This window comes from Dunckerocampus dactyliophorus, chromosome 18 (assembly GCF_027744805.1).
Source record: "Dunckerocampus dactyliophorus isolate RoL2022-P2 chromosome 18, RoL_Ddac_1.1, whole genome shotgun sequence".
Taxonomy (NCBI): domain Eukaryota; kingdom Metazoa; phylum Chordata; class Actinopteri; order Syngnathiformes; family Syngnathidae; genus Dunckerocampus; species Dunckerocampus dactyliophorus.
The window spans coordinates 6799082-6815760 of record NC_072836.1 but is presented as its reverse complement, the minus strand read 5'-3'; the positions used below and the strand labels follow the sequence as shown (position 1 = coordinate 6815760).

Below are 16679 nucleotides of genomic sequence, written 5' to 3'. Positions count from 1 at the left end.
CACCTGGGTCGCTCATCGGGGGGGAAACGCAGGCAGAAAGGAAGTGAAAGCCGAGAAAAATAATTTAGGCATTTTTAATACAGTTAAACAGGTGAATGAAATAAATATTCATGAGCAGAGTAATGACATTTTGTAGCTCTTCAAGCCTCCAGAAACTTAGCAAGGACATGTTTGAACCTACAATGCATTCCATCCATTACAAACACATTCTTTTGTGCATCCGACACATTAAACACGTGTGTGTGTGTGTGTGTGTGTGTAGCTTGTCGGCCTGGTTTAGCTTGTGTTTGGGCAAATTTTCATTTAGCAGGAAAAGAACCACCTTTTTGACCCATTGTCATTGTTACGGCGTATGTCCGGATGTATGTGAACAGAAGGACGGAGAGGACCAAACATCCACCACAGGTAATATTTTTATCTTTGTATAATGTTCAAGGGTGTTTTTGTTCAAGTGTCACCCGGAGAAGGGTCCATCAGTTATTTTGGTGCATTCAAATCTTTGTATTATTATTATGATGAAATTCAACTCTGCCTCAATTTCCCACAAGAGGTCATTGTTTCACTCGTGTCTACTTTTTTTTTTTTTTCCCACTTTTTTCCCCTCAGTACTTGTAGATGGACAGAATGTAGCAGCTACTGGAATTATTCTTTTCAGGTAAGGTTTCTTAGCTGTTTATAAAATCATTACCATCATCATTAGGAGGAATTAAGAGTCCACAATAACATAAGAGGTGTGCATGCTTTAACCCACATCAGGTGTGTGTTTTGGTTGTTTGTTTTTTGCACTTTTGAACCAAAAAGTGAACCGTCACAATGAATCTCAGTCGTGCTGACTAAAAATAAAAATAAAAAAAACAACTGTGCTGAGAGCAAACTATCCGTGGCCTATAAATACTCACAAAGTCATGAGAATAGTTTTTCTCATTGTAAATGTCGATACGTCAGCATCAATAACGTAAAGGTTGCATAAACACACCACTCCCAAGATAGTAACATAAATATAGAAAAATATGTCATATATATATATTTATATAATGTATGATGCTTATAAAACCTATGGAAGAAGGAACATACAAAATGAGAGTAAGGACACAGCAATGCCCCTGCTGGAAGGTCACAGCAGGTTGTACAGCAGCAAAGTCCCCCCGGTGTAGATTTTTCTTTATCGGGGGGACAACAGTCATATCCTCTAGACCAAGAGAAGATCCTGATAAACATTTTTTGTCCTTTCTTAAGAATGGCTTGAGTTGTAAGAGCATGGGTGTTTACAGCATCGGGTTGCCATGACACCAAATTTGATGGGGGTTTTTCTCCTCCTCCCACTTAGAGGCAAGCATCAGGAGTCCTCGTGCACAAGAGTGTGTCAAAAGCAAAGCCAAAAATAAAATTAAATTAACAAGAAAAGTCACTGTGTGTGAGTCACCAGCAGCAGCAGCACTTGGCCTGACCCCGCAGTAGGAATGACGTCTTTATTTTCTCTGGACGGAGGCGAGTGACCACAGCTAAAAGGGGTGAGCCTGAAGTCTCTAATAAGTACAGGAAGTATTTCACTTGCAAAGAGCTGTTATTATTTTATGTTGTTTATAACTTTATCCAATATGGATTACCTTCCAAAGAGTGGTATTTAAATGACGGGAAAACTGCAATGTCCTCAGAAAATAGCGTGAGAATGCTGAAAGATGTAAATGCCATTGGAAAAATAACTACTTCACAGCATATCATTGCAATCCCTACATACACTGCACATATGCCCCCGAGTGGATGACAGTCGGCGAATGCTTGGTCAATGCTGTGACATCATTACTGTTCTCTACTTAAGCTTTTTTGTTTGTTTCCGACAACAGTCCAATATTTTGGAACCAATAAATGCTGGGACTGACCACAAAAAAAAAATTAAATGGCTCAAATATGGCACATTTTATTATTTTGACTTTAAAAATTATTTGGACAATAAAAAGCACTTGTAATTATACAAAAAAAATTCTATTCTTACAAGAGTTAAGCTGAAATGTGATGAAAAATGTAATATGAGAATGGAGGAAATGTCATTTTACAAGAATAAAGTTGTAATTTTAAAAATAGTTTTTTAATTTTAAGCAAAAGATGTAGTAATACTGTAAGAATAAGTTTGGAATTTCATGGGAAACATCCAAATTTTACCAAAAAAAAGGCATAATCTTCACATTTAGAGAATAAAGTTATAACTTTACGTAAAGATCATATAACAAGAACGATGTTGGGATAAGACGACATTATGTATTTTTTTTTAATTGCAACATTACGATAATAGTCATAAAGTGATTTTTTAAAAATCATTTTCTTACAAGAATAACATTGACATTTTTCAAGAAAGTCGTGATTTTCCAAGAAGAGGAATCTTTCAGTAAAAGTCAAGATTTTTCCATAGCTATTTGATGCAATTTTGTAATTTCATTACTTTAAAAAAATCGAAATTGTGCAAAAATAATGTCCTAATTTAACCAAAAAAAAGCCGTTACTGATGAAGGAGGTTGCAATATTATGAAAATTAAGAAAAAACGTGAGAAAGTTGTTCATTTTAGGATGAGAACATTGTCATATTATGTTATGTATTTGTACAAGAGTAAAGTCATTTTTTTCCAGTGGCATTCACATGAAAGCAATCACACACAGTAAGTGCTGTTGTAACAGGACATGGCTTACTTAATTGGAAGAGCATCTGTTAGCTTCTGAATACATGTGGGTAGCACTCAGAACTGTTGCTTTCTGTTTTATACTGCGACTTGACAGTTTTCTCCTACAGTAAGTGCTCAAAGAGGTGGTATTGAAATACCTATTTGCTAAACTATCTCCATGTACTCCAGCAAAACCTCCTCAGAACCTAATCCACTGTGTGACAGGACGGACTCAACCTGAACAAATATCTGGTATTGCTAATCCAAGGATGCGTTAAGGCAACACAGTTTAAAGGCTGGCAAAAGGACAAGGTGTGCTTGGAAATTCTAAGAAAGTAGATTTTTAAGTATCCAAGCTGTGTCTGGTGAGTGCTGCTTTCTTCTTCAGTTTGGTGTTCAGGGGCCAGACTTTGTAAAAGGCCCCTCTTACACAGTCGATAAAAAGTCGGGAATGTTGTGCCGTCGTGTAAACTGCGGGGACAAGGCCCCAAAGCCGTCCCGATACTGGATGGATGTCTTGTATGTGGACACCTTTGTCATATAAATGAACATGGGCGAGGTGGACCCACTTTGATGGCCATATTGCCGGATCTCTGTGTAAAAGGGGCAACAGAATAAGGAGGAGGCGGTGTGTGAATGCAGCATAACATCACATGGCGCTTGTCATTCCATCATCCTCCAGTCTTACTACTGAGCTTCCCCCCAGTGCAGGATGAGGGTTCAGGACAGCTCAGTCCAGTCAACACTAGGACGGGGCAGAGAAGGGGGCGTGGCCAGAGTTGTTGTGGTTGGCCGACTTGACGATGGTGATGACGCTAGTGGTGGCCACTTTGCCCGGCGACAGGGGCCCGCGGGTCACAGTCCTGGCAAAGCACTGCAGTGCCTCGTACTTGGCCCGCAGGGCGTCCAGCTCCAGCCTCATGCTGGCGTTCTCCCGGGCCAGCTTGTCCACCTCCTGCTGCAGCTCCGTCTTCTGCCGCTCCAGCTCCTCCTTCTGGGTGACGCGCTTGATGCGGCAGCTGGCGGCGTAGCCTCGGTTCTTGAGCGTCCGCCGCCGCTGCTTCAGCCGCACCACGTCCTCCTTGGTCAGCCCGCGCAGGTGCTGGTTGAGCTCCCGCACGGACATGGCCACCAGCTCGTCGTCGCTGAGGGCCGGGGCATTCTCGCCCGCCTCCTTCTTGACCTGGAACCAAACCAACCCAGCGTGAGTGCGTCTGAGATTGATGCGGAGATGGCGTCTCATCTGGGGGGGGGGGGCTTACCTTTAAAGCTTTGGTCGTCTTGAAAGGAGTCGTCATTCCCTGCATGCAGACAACTGGACACACTCTCACAGCAGACACACTGGGGACGGACAATAGGAGCACATGTTACAGTACTTTGTCAAAGACCAGCTGAAGAATTAAGTAGGATTTTGCACCCCAAAATAATAGAAAACTATTACTTAAAACAGCTTTATTTATTATTATTAATAAATAATACAAATAAAATAATATCTTGTACATTATTATATTTATTTTGGATGGCAAAATAGGAAGGTGTCATCAGTCATATTCTCATATTCAGTCATTTAATCAACTACTGTATACCCTGACATTTTTGGAAAATAAAAACAAGCAGTAATTCAATATTCGGTACGATAGATATATGATTTTCTTAAGCATCATGCAAAGGTCAGAGCATACACATTTTATTTATGATCAATATATTACCAAGAATTTCTGTTTTATACTTTAACTGAGTAACTGAAAGATTGGATGCATTCAGTTCATTTGTATGATAAATCCGTAATCAACTGGTAGAACTGCCCATCGTTTTGACAGCAACCAGCTGGATTTGTACAATTTATAAGCCACAATATCAACTAACATTTGCCACAGGTGAAGATACTCCGTTATTTCTGCTCCACAGTGAGGAAATTCGCAGTAGTGACACACGAGGAAGCTATTTTCTGTTAAATAATGTAATTTTGACTAAAAAATTTTTTCTTATTTTTGAATAAATGCCCCAGCTGTTTAAATTTGTAAAAGTAGTCCGTAATGAGGATAAGCGGCACAGAAAATAGATGGATAGTACCGAATTGGGGGTGCAACTGCCGTTGCCGTGTGTCAACGTGCAGCTTTGTACCAGCAGAGGGCACCGTGGGTTTAATTGTGCACAACCTCAACAAAGTAGTGAACTAGAACAAGAATCCTCTCACTCAAGCCTTCTACTCTTTTTAGAAAAGCCCTCCTGGTCACGGAGACGCTTCCCATGGCCAAAAAGAGAGAGAAAGAGGAGAGGCTCCATTTCGGGACCTTCACAAGTGCTGTGTTCCATACTCAGCGGCTGCCATGGCGACGCCCCTGCGAATGGGCGTGGGAGTGTGAGTCACATGGTCAGCGAATGGGTAAACAAGGCTCATTCATAACCGCAGAGGCAAGAGCTCATGCTGAGTACAAACAAGAGTAGCCTGCCCTTTTTTTTCCTTTTTTTTTTTTTTTTTAGAAGGCGAGGGGGTCCTCTGAATCTGTACAGTATATGCCAACCTGCCATACATTACTGTCACATCAGCAAATAACATTTACAGTTATGTTGAACTTTACCAGGGGCAGCGTGTGGAAAATTCCCGGCCGTGGAGCATGACGGAGGAATAGTTTCCCTTGTAGTCACTGATGTATTTTTACAGTCAGACAATGTACGCTATCAGCACCCTTGGATCCTCTTACGCTGGGCTTTCCTGAGCCGCTCCATGCCCTTATTTAACTCTGACGGATAAATTTAGTCCGCCGCGCTGACACCCATTTCTGCCAAGTTGACAATTTAAGTAAGCGATAAGTGACACCCCGGGAAGGCGACTAATTTTCTCTGTAGTCCTTTTTTATATCAGGGTTGTTTTTAACGTCCCTGATTTGAAGTTGCTGACACATTCTGTTAATTTTTATTTGTTAAATCCTATAATTCAATGGTACGGTTGACAGGAAGTCGTGTGTCAAAATGACTCCTGGAATGCTGCACACATAAGGGTGACATTTTGTCAAAACATGCTCCCCTACTGTGTCACCTGTGCTATTATTTTTCTTTTAAAAAAATGCACCACGTGGCTGCACTGTTATTAAACCCCATAAATCAGATGGACTTGAAATTTCTCACACAGCTCAACACACGCTACTAAACACAGGCCGTTTAGTCGGATCGCTCCCAAATTTAGTACATACCTTTAGGGGACTGACAAGCACACGTGTGTAAAATTTGAGCAATATTGGTTGTAAAACATGACCGCCATCAAGCAAAGCGTCTTTGCAGTGGCACATGTGGGACCCGGCAACTACTGTAATTGCGCACAAGTCATTGACCAGTGGTCTAACGGTTTAAAAAACTTTCAGGATATCTGTATTACATGTATGCTAGTATATATTCCACGGCACAAAACGCCCACTGTAACTTTAGAGTGTTTAGCCAAATCAACATGAAAGTTGGTACACACCTTTATGGTAGTGACAAGCATGTCTGTACAATTTCAGCAAGATTGGTTAGGGAAAAAATATGTATAAATATGCATAAATAATTAGAACAGTTATATATTGTGATATTTTTGCAAGTAAATTTTTTTTTTTTTTAAATATACAGTACACAACTTTATTCTCATAAGATCACTTTCTTTATCATAACTTCAACTAACTAACTATCTACACTTTAACATAAATATATGGCTTTATTCTCATACGATTATTAGTTGTTTTTCTTTTGGGGGTTGGGGGTGTATACAGACCCGGCCGTGATGCAAAGTAGGAGTCCTTATTTATGAATCAAATATTTTTGTAGTTCGAGCATAGAAACACTATTTATGGCCTTCTAAATATGTTTTTTAACATTATTAGAGCCCTTTACACATGAACTAACAACCCTATAGTCACCTTTACACTCGTATTACCCAATATAGTAGACATACTTTGTGAAAATAAGCCTTTAAAACATAAATAATACTTGTGCTTGTGTGTGTTGCAATAAATGTGTGGAGGACTGAAAGTTGGGGGTTCAGAGTTGAGTTTCAGTGCAACAGTAGCCCGTGTTGTTATTGTTATTATTGTGATGTTGTTATTATTGTGCCTGTTGTCAGATAATTCAAACCTGCAATGAAAGCCTGTTGTATCTGCAATCAATTCACCTCAATTCACCTCACCTAACATTACAGTAACATTATTGACACCTAGTGACCAGTGTAAGACTACATAGCATCAATCCGATACTACAGAGCATCCATCATGTCTTTGAATGAGTTTTCTGAATACCTTATATTTGTAGTTTAGTTCATTTAGCCATTTTTATGCTTAAATGTTTAATTTAGGCCGAAAATACGTAAAAATGTGTTAAAATATGCATGTTTTTTGACTGATAATAGGCCGTATTCAACCACAAAACAGCATAATTTATTGATTAATATATGTATGAAAAACCTGTGATAGAACGAAGCAGTGAAATTTGACAACTGTATTACACATTTTAACTACAACCCACAGGGGGTGCTACAAGTGGTATAATATACAGTCATGTGATAAAATTCTAATACCAAGGGGTGTACTCCTTTTTTCACGTGACTGCAGATGGACATTAAAGTTTCCAGACTTGGAAAGTTGCACAAACAAATGATTAAAGTCAAGTCCTCCCCCGCCCCTGATGATTCTGCACAGCAAACAGCTGCAGAACCAAAATAAATACATGAATCTGTGGCATACCTTGTGTGCAAGTAGGCCTAGAATGTCTCCTTTTAAGAGGCATTGCGTCAGCGTGGGGGTCCCTGGGTATATTCCTTGCACACATTATGGAAAAGTGGTACATGATGGCTTGGGGGCCCCCCCTCCTTTTCATGCAAGGGGCCAAAGAGGCCGGCTTGTTTTCCTCAAATTCTTCAGGCATGTGCATGTGTTTTTCTAAGGTTTTCCTGATCAAGACGCTGACGTTTCCCCTGTGATATAATGCAGGCGCTCGTACAAATGCAATTTTTTTTTTCCTCCACACCCGCAATCAAGAACAACAACTTAACTTTCTTTTCAAGACAGTACGCAAAAAGGGAGTCTGGGAAAATACCTCCAAAAAAACAATGCCACAGATGGCGGGCTCAGAAAAGAGAACAAAACCACATTCCTGAGTGAACACACATGTGTGCACAGCCTCTCATGCAAATGTTCACCATGTTCAATATGTCCCGCCATGCACTCGCACACAAGAAGAAGGAGGAGGAGGAGGGGCGGAGATGCTTCTCACTTGTTAAACAACAGATGCAAAGTGTACAAAATGTCTGGAATTCCGAGGTGTCTCGCATCGTTCACGTGCCCAAACAAATCAAGCGGCGCCTGTGAGCACACGCGAGGAGCTCGGGTCCAACACATTACGACATGCAGTTGCACAAATTTGAACTAAACGTCAGGCGGGAAAATGTGCCTTGAAAACAAAACAGCAGCGCATCAAAGGATTGACACGTGTTTTGTTGTTTTAGCATTTAGCAGTGGTTAACTTCTTTTTACACTTGTATGTCAGGTTAGAATGTCAAAAAGTAAGATACCCTAAGTGCACCTCTGACACAGATTTGCAAATTTTACCTTTGTCATTAAAGTTAAGACAGATTTTTTTATTGTTTTGAATGGTGGTCTGCTTCTTTTTACACTTGTATGTCAGGTATGAGTGAGTGTTTTATTGTTTTGTGTTTTTGGATAGTGGTTAACTTTTTTTTATACTTGTATGTCAGGTATGAGTGAGTGTTTTATTGTTTTGTGTTTTTGGATAGTGGTTAACTTTTTTTACACTTGTATGTAGGGTAAGAATGTAAAAAAGTTAGATAGTCAAGGTGCCCCTTCGACACAAATGGCAGATTTCGCCTTCATTATTAAAATGAAGAGTGTTTTGTTGTTTTTATGTTTATGGAGGGGGGTTAACTTATTTTTACACTTGTATATTGGGTAAGAATGTAAAAAAAAATACAACTTAAGGTGCACCTGCAACACAAATAGCAGATTTTGCCACTGTTGTTAAAGATGGACCTTTTTATTGGAGTTACGTTTTTGAAAGGCACAGACTTTTTTTGATTGCATTTATGTTTTTGGAGGTGGTTAACTTCTTTTTCCATTAGTATGTCAGGTATGGGTAAGTGAATGTTTTAGTGTTTTTATGTGTTTGGATAGTGTTTAACTTCTTTTTACATTTCTACTAGTTTTTCAGGTAAGAATGTAAAAAAGTTAGATACTCGAGGCGCACCTGTGACACAAATTGCATATTTCATCTTCAATATTAAGACTGCGTGTTTTATCGTTTTTATATTTCTGGATGGTGGTTAACTTCTTTTTACATTTGTATGTCAGGTATTACATATCAAAAAGTTACATGCCAACAGCGCACCTGCGACACAAGTTACAAATTTCGTCATCCTCATTAAAGTTAAGACTGAGTGTTTATTGTTTTTATGTTTTTGGATGGTGGTTAACTTATTTTTACACTTGCATGTCAGGTTAGAACGTCAAACAGAAACATATTCCAGCCGCACCGGAAACACAAATTGCAGATTTTGCCTTTGTCCTTAAAAGGTAAGACTGCTTTATTGTTTTTATGTTTCTGGATGGTGGCCATCTTCATTTTACGCTTACGTACTTAGGTAAGTGTAAGTGAGTGTTTTATTGTTATTATATTTTTGGATGATTTTTTTTTTTTTACACATGTATGTTCATAAAAATGATAATCAGTAAGATCACAGATTTGGCATTTGTCCTTAAAGTTAGACAAATTGGACAGTGTTCAACCTCAGATGTCCCACTGCTTTGTAATCCTCCCTTTAAGTGTCAAACCTCAGAAATCCCCTCATTTCCAAGCCAACAATTGTCATCGTAATGATACAATGCAAGGAATGATTCACTGCCACAAGATAAAAAGCAGAAAAGAGCAAATTACTCGGTGAAATAAACACTGATTGATGTGGAGAGCAGAATAAGAGAATGTTTTGGTACGTTTTGGGTGGACACGTTACTTTGAAAACGAACTCTTTCAAGACTATGTTTGGCCATGTCAGGACAATTTTCAGATGTTTTCACGGGACAAAAACAGGCTCGACAGGACTGAACGTTGTTTGGACCGGCCCTTTAAGCAGGGCAAAGTCCGCCCAGATTTATTTGTTCTACCAGCTGTGAAATAATGCTAAGAGTCTTGAGTAATGTTTACAATTTAATATTAGGAGTAGATACAAGCAACTGCAATGCCAGCACTGGAGAGAATCAGTCAGCCCACTCGCCACGTCTCAGTGGGGTCCCAGTGATCTAATCTGCCTGCTGAGAAGGCGGTCCCGTTGATCAGGAAACTTCCAGTTAACTGTGTGTTGGTGCACTGCTCTGATCTGGTTTCAACCAATTCTTAGCACTGAACATCTCAGCCAGACAACAGAAGGGATGGCTCATGATAAAACTGTGTGCGTGTGTGTGTAATTAATTAAAAAGAACAGGGTTCATTTTGTTCCAAGTCAAAGGTCTTGTAATTGTTTTATCGCTCTGTTGTAGATAAGAACGTCCGGAACAGTTTGGGAAAATATTCCCATCCTAACAACGTGCACAAAAACAAATAAGATGCTTCAAAGCTGTGAGATCTCAAATGGAGCCACGCCACTTGACTGATCGTTGTTATGATTCTGATGCTGATTCACTGCATCTCGTTTCAAAGAGGTTCTTGGATTGACAAACTGATGGAACAGAAATGAAACAAAATGCCAAAGACAAAACTAAATTGAGGACTATAACACTGGTTAATGCAACATAACATAGCAAATTACACATACAGCCGTCCCTTGCCACTTTTCGAATTTCGCTGCTTCCCTCTATCACGGTTTAAAAAAAATATTCTAATTAATGAAATCAGTCTGTTTCATGGTTGAACACAGCCTATTATTAATACACAAAAAAATCATATTCTAGCACAACAGTCAAAATAATCCCTAATAAAAACACGGGCTATGGTTGCGGAAGTAACCCACGCCAAGCTAAATCTCAACTCTGAACCCCCGGCATCACTTCCTGTCCGCCCACCACACCACCCCACTCCATTCCACTCCCCTAAGGAACACACAAAGGTGACTAGGGGTGTCAGTTCATGTCTAGAGGGCTCTAATAATGTTAAAATCATATTTAGAAGGTCCTAAACAGGTTTTCTATGATCTAACTATGATGTTTTCCATTTATAAATGAGGAATCCTACTTTGGAGAAATTCACTAATTAATGTCTGGAACCAATTAACCGCAATAAAGGAGGGATTATTGTTCCATACAAATATGTATCTTGGTTGCTATGAGTAGTCTTCAGAATGGAATTATTTCCACTGTCCTGGAGGGTTATGCAACATGTATGTGCTTATCTACAGCAGAGAAGACCTTTCACTTGGAACAAAGACACACGACACAGATTGTTTGAAACCAGATAACACCAATACACCAACAAACACTTAACGGGAAGTTTTCTGATCATTGGGACCGCCTCCACAGTAGGCATATGAGGAAGAGGAGCTCAGTTTGACTTTTGAGACCGCTTGGACCTTGCGGTCAGGGGCTGACCATTCCCTCCAGCAATTGTTTGTATCTACTCCATTTAATATTACATTGTAAACCTTACTTCTGACTCTCAGCATTATTTCACAGCTGAATCTGGGTGGACTTGGCCATGCCAAAAAGGGCAGGTCCCAACAGTAGCACAGAAGGGGTGACATCAGACATGATGCTTAGTGTGTGTGTTTTCCTGGGATCCCAACTTTAATGTCTGCATCGCAGGTGTGCCAGACACACTGTCATACAAGTGTAAAAAGAAGTGAACCACCCTAAAAAGGTAGGAACACTTGCTAGTGCTAGTCTGGTAACTTCCTGGGTATGCGTTTCATCTTCTCTTATCACATTCTTCTCTAACACCCATATACACCCATTTTTTTAAATGATTGTCCCCTAAAAACCCAAACAAAAAGCACAATCTTTTGATGCTTGTTGAACTGAGCTCTCGTGGCTTAAAATGAGTTCTGATTTGAAGTTTTTCTTCCTAAATTTTGGGTCAAGTTTGGAACTGCACGTGTTGAGCATTCAAGAGGCTGTCAGTTGATTGAGGACAAAACAAGACTTTTGACTTCAGTCCTGTGTTTGACCACACAGCTATGATAAAACACTTGCAGCTTGTGTTCATTGATGCCACATGTTGATGTTTTTGCAGGCCTCTGGTCAAGTTCAAGGCTGCAGTAGGTAACCACTTAGAAAATAAACACCACAGCAGAGACCGGGCCTTGTTGATTCCTTTTTCTTTCTGTTTGCTAATTCAAAGGGCAGCCTGGCTAGATAATCTTCGAACTCGCGTCGCTTTCCTTGCATTTTTTTCTCCCCAGGGCGTCTCATCCAGATCCCTCCGGTACACCCTGCACGTACTCTGCTCTTTCCCCCAGCGCAGCACATTTGGTGGGATCCGATATGAAGGAAACGGCGCGCATAGCCGAGCGGTGAGTCACGCTGTTTACTGGTAAAAGCGACAAGCGGCAGGCAGGGAATCACACCCTCCCGAGCTGACGTTTCCTGGAAAATCCCGTTGTTTCACGAGGAGGAAGGAAAACTACCCTTAGGAACAGTTGGCATGACCACCACAGGTTTTTTGGTGCGGAAAGGGAGGAGGACTCGCTGTAGTCCAAAGACAATTTCAAGAATGCAGAACGGCTGGGAAGAAAGAGCCAACATGGAAACTGTATGAGAATAATAGGAGACAAAAGCACACATTATCTCATATTACCCATTCTCTAACGCACAATAATATCACACATTGTTGCATGAACACATCAAAACTGAGTTATTCTATTTGCGGCCCAAAACAACCAGCTCAGGCATTCTAGACGTTTGCATTTGCTGCCAGCTTGCAGTCACTGTGGAATCAGGAAGTTGCGACAAAAATTTTGCATCAGCAAGCTGCCGGACAAGGAATTCCCAAAAACATCCCACAAAATAAATAAACTGTGAGCGAGCCACGCCTCTGAGCACAATGAGGCCCAGCCAGCAGGATGCACAACCTAATGAGAGCTTACCTTTACAAAGACAACAATGGTATTGGTGTGCAACTGCACTAAATCACACAGAGACATGTTTGTAATAGCTTCCCACCTGATTTAGCAGCACAATTCCTTTAGAACTGGGTCACAACGGCAAAAAGTAACTGCATTCAGGACTATAAAGCTGGTTTGTACATCCTCGAAAGTCCAACACAACCATGGGTCCCAAAGGTGTAAAAAGAAGCTAACCATGCGTCAATATTAACACTCAAGTCTTTAATCACGAAAGGGGGAACGTTGTGTTACAGACATGCCTTATTTATTTAAGACATGCTTAACTAGTGACATTAAGGAACGTCACATGGCTACATTTGCACAATTCAACACGTCCGAAACGGAGTAGGAAGAAGCGGAGCTTATTTAATCTTACCCCTTCTCCGTGTCTATTAGTGATCATTCATTAACACCATATCTTTTACAGATATTTCACTTAGCTTTGATCATTTCCATTTTGTTCACTTCCTGTGTGAAAAAAAGGAAAGTGTTAAAAAGACTTAAAATAATGATAGTGTCCTATAATGGCACAATCCTTGTGCAGTGTCAAGGAAAAGGAAGAAATAAAAATTGAAAAATAAGGATAAAATAAGATTAAAATTGAATTAAAGTGATTTAAGTCGAAAAATAAATAGAAATGAGTTAGAATAAATGAGACATTAGATAAGACATGTCAATCAAAAACATTGATAATTATTTAAATATTGGAGTAAAAACGTTGACTGAATCACACAGTTTAGTAATAATTGAGCAATAGCTTATTGTTGATACTCAGTAAATTAAATGAGTTTCTTAATGTTGTTGAATTTGGCATAATCTCTGTTCTTGTGGAGTTATTGTCCAGTTCCTTGATGTTTTTGAAAACAAGTACTACTTCCTCGGTGTAAGTGTAAAAGTGTAAAAAGAAGTTAACCATTGTAAAAAAAAAAAAAAACAACAACAAAACAATCTACCTAACTTTGACAACAAGCAACATAACATTCTTCCTGTGTATATTCTGCTTCTGACACTTATTGAGATTAATTTGGGATTACGTGTCACCAAAAAGTGCAGAGTTGCTCCTCTGGTGAAGACATAAACACAATAAACGTCGTACATTTACCCACGAAAGCTAAATGCAAAGGTAATTTGCATCACACATGCACTTCACACATGTCATTTCGTTCACATTTTTAACTGTCACACAAGTGCAAAAAGAAGTTAACCACTGTAGAAATATTTAAAAAAAAACAGCAGTAACTTACTTTCTTAGCTAACTTCCTGTGCATACTCTTCATCTTCTCTTCACGCCCCGTCTTGAGACTTCTTTTGAAATAAGCGTTGCAGAAAAGCCAAAGAAGAAGCAAAACATGCAAGTTTAATCTGATCGCGGTCTCACGCCATGCAGGTTTTATGCAACTTTAGAGGCGCGCTGGTGGAATTCTGAATTCTAGGCCACTTAATGAACTTTTATGATCGCATTAGTATGAATGCTTGTCTCAGCATTCACACACCACCACAAACTACAACCACAGTAGCACACATTTGTGAAATGAATACCTCTAATGACCTTTATTATCTTCGTAAAGGAAGGATTTTGGATAGAGCTCTCGCAGTGGGTTTCTTGTTTTGATGTATTACTAGCTGTGTACATGATATTTAATCACAGGCATGCAAAGCAGATCATCAAAACTAGATGTGCCCCCCCCTCTCTAGTGTGCACATGAGAACAAACATCCCAGTGAGTCATCACATTGCTCACCGCAGCTATGTCACTTTCACAACACTCCACCACATGTACTCTTTCGGCCTTCTGCGCCGCTCTACAAACAAGACAAAATAGTAAATAAGCGCTGTCAATTTAAATATATCCCGCGTCTGGATCTTCTTCGCTTCATCACCATCACGCCATACAAGTGGAAAAGTGACTCAGCCTGCCACCCAAAAAAGGTGTGGGGTAAAAAAAAGAAGAAGGGTGGGGGTGGAAATGGAGCCATATGTTCACCTCATGACAGACGAGCGCACCCACTCCCACATTCTATGCGCCCACCCGGAACAAAGATTGGAAGTTTGTGACATTTCAAGTGCAACGAGTGGTGACTCAAACACTTATGTGCTCTCCTAGACATGAAACCACAGAGATCGGTGTTGACTATGAAGAAGGAGAAAATAAGACTTGTTCTTTTGCCCCCCAGTATTGTTTATGGATATATCCCCCCCCCCCCCCCCCCGCCACACACACACACTCCATTCTCTGTGCCTGCCCCGGTGGTCTTGACTTCTCATGGTGCCCTTTGTCCTACATGTCGAAAATGCACACCACGTGTTGTTTCCAATGTCAAAGGGGCAGCTTGGGATTTTTCTGCATGAGAATAGCCTGTTTTTCCCTCTCACACTGAGGACTGGAATGAAAACAGTTCAAGTGGTGTGAACATGTTTCATCCAGTTCATCTTTTCCATTAGAATAGAACGGAATAAGCCTAAGGAGCAGGTTGCAAAAGTAAGTACTCAAAAAGATCCAGACTATTAAGCAGTGTACATAACTGAGCACACAAATAATACATGCAGATGTAAATGGGAACTGTATTTTACAAAATAAATACGACACCTGCAGATGTATACCACCTGTACATTATAAAATGAGTACACTAGCACCAGGCAGCAGGAGTTATAACAACAGCATTGTATGTAAACTACAACTTGTATGTAATTTTCTTGCATAAATCCACATTCCTACGTCGTAAAGCCAAAACACAAGTATCATTATTTAAATGGTAGATTGCATACTCACTGGATTTATAATATTTTAAAAAACATACCAGTAACCTTTCACTAGAAGCCAAGTAGAATCAATTTGATTTCCCGAGTAACTTTTTTTTGGCCATCTTGTTTTTAATCCAACACGTGTCGACTTGTTTTTGTAAAAATAAGAAAGAAAGTCAGTTTTTTTCGACAATCAGACCTGAAATGTACCTAAAGAAAGCAAACAAGAGTGGAATGTCCAAATATATTCTGAGTACACAAAAAATACAGTCTTACCTCTGTGGACGTGCTTAAAACTCCGTGGATCGGAATGCGTGGAAAAACAAAAACAACAAGAAAAAAAAGTGTAAAATATGTCCGGTTAGGTGGGACCCTAACCCTGAAAAAGGGGAAGCCGGTTAAGGGTGCCTCGACCCCGCTTGGTACTCCGTCAGACGGGCGACCGAGCGAGAGAGCCAGCGAGCTACTAAATGAAGTCCAAAACAACAACAATATGTTACTAACATTCCACGCTCCAGCTTCCGCAAGCACTGACGTCACCGCGTCCTCGTGACCGCCCCCTCCATTCATGAAAATAACTTAGTGCTGACGTCAGCGCGGGAAAGGGAGGGGGGTGAGGGGGCGCCATAAATAGAAGGCTTTTGTTGTTCTTTTTATATATATATAAATATATATATATATATATATATATATAAAGCTTTGCTTTAAAACAACTTAATCCGTTAAGTAAGGTGGAGAAATGAGTTAAGTAATTGTTGGGATTGTTAAAATGTGCTGTAACAAGTGTGTGTGTGTGTGGGGGGGGGGGGGGGGGGTCTCGTGTCTGCCTTGGGAGCAGCAAGCATTCCATTCCTGAAGAAAGTATGCAGAGCACAGCAGTCACAGGATTTCTCTTATTGGAGCTGCTACACTGGCAGGTTATTTCTGGCCTTTTGGTAATGGAATGCTGAATGTCATAATAAAAAAAAAACAACGTGGAACTGCTGAGCCTTTTATGATGTTCTCTTGTTTGTGTTTAGATAGATACAGTACTCTAAACAGTACTGTACTGTACTGAACTAACATATTTTTTTTCAACACGCTTATCTGTGATCAATACATAACGAGAAGAAAGACAATATGAACAACAAACCAAAAAAACACAGATATTTGGGAAAATAAACACTGACGTCATCACGCTAGCATCGAACCACTAATGACGCTACCCTTGGTAT

The 16679-nt window shown here is 40.1% G+C and overlaps 1 protein-coding gene across 1 annotated transcript; it reads right to left on the bottom strand.

The window, feature by feature from the left end:
* Window positions 1-1015: 1015 nt before the first annotated feature.
* mafk (v-maf avian musculoaponeurotic fibrosarcoma oncogene homolog K) lies at window positions 1016-15970 on the bottom strand. Its single transcript, XM_054759563.1, has 3 exons — window positions 15742-15970; window positions 3917-3995; window positions 1016-3837 (listed from the first exon to the last, which is right to left on the bottom strand). Exons 2-3 carry the CDS (start codon window positions 3959-3961, stop codon window positions 3400-3402), a joined length of 483 nt encoding a protein of 160 aa, XP_054615538.1. The 5' UTR covers window positions 3962-3995; window positions 15742-15970; the 3' UTR covers window positions 1016-3399.
* Window positions 15971-16679: the final 709 nt, after the last annotated feature.

Excerpts from the sequence above, each read along its gene's own strand:
- mafk (XM_054759563.1), bottom strand. The coding sequence starts at position 3,961 with ATGCAGGGAATGACGACTCCTTTCAAGACGACCAAAGCTTTAAAG. Across the intron at positions 3,838-3,916 it reads AGACGACCAAAGCTTTAAAG|GTCAAGAAGGAGGCGGGCGA; the intron begins GTAAGCCCCCCC and ends GTTTGGTTCCAG.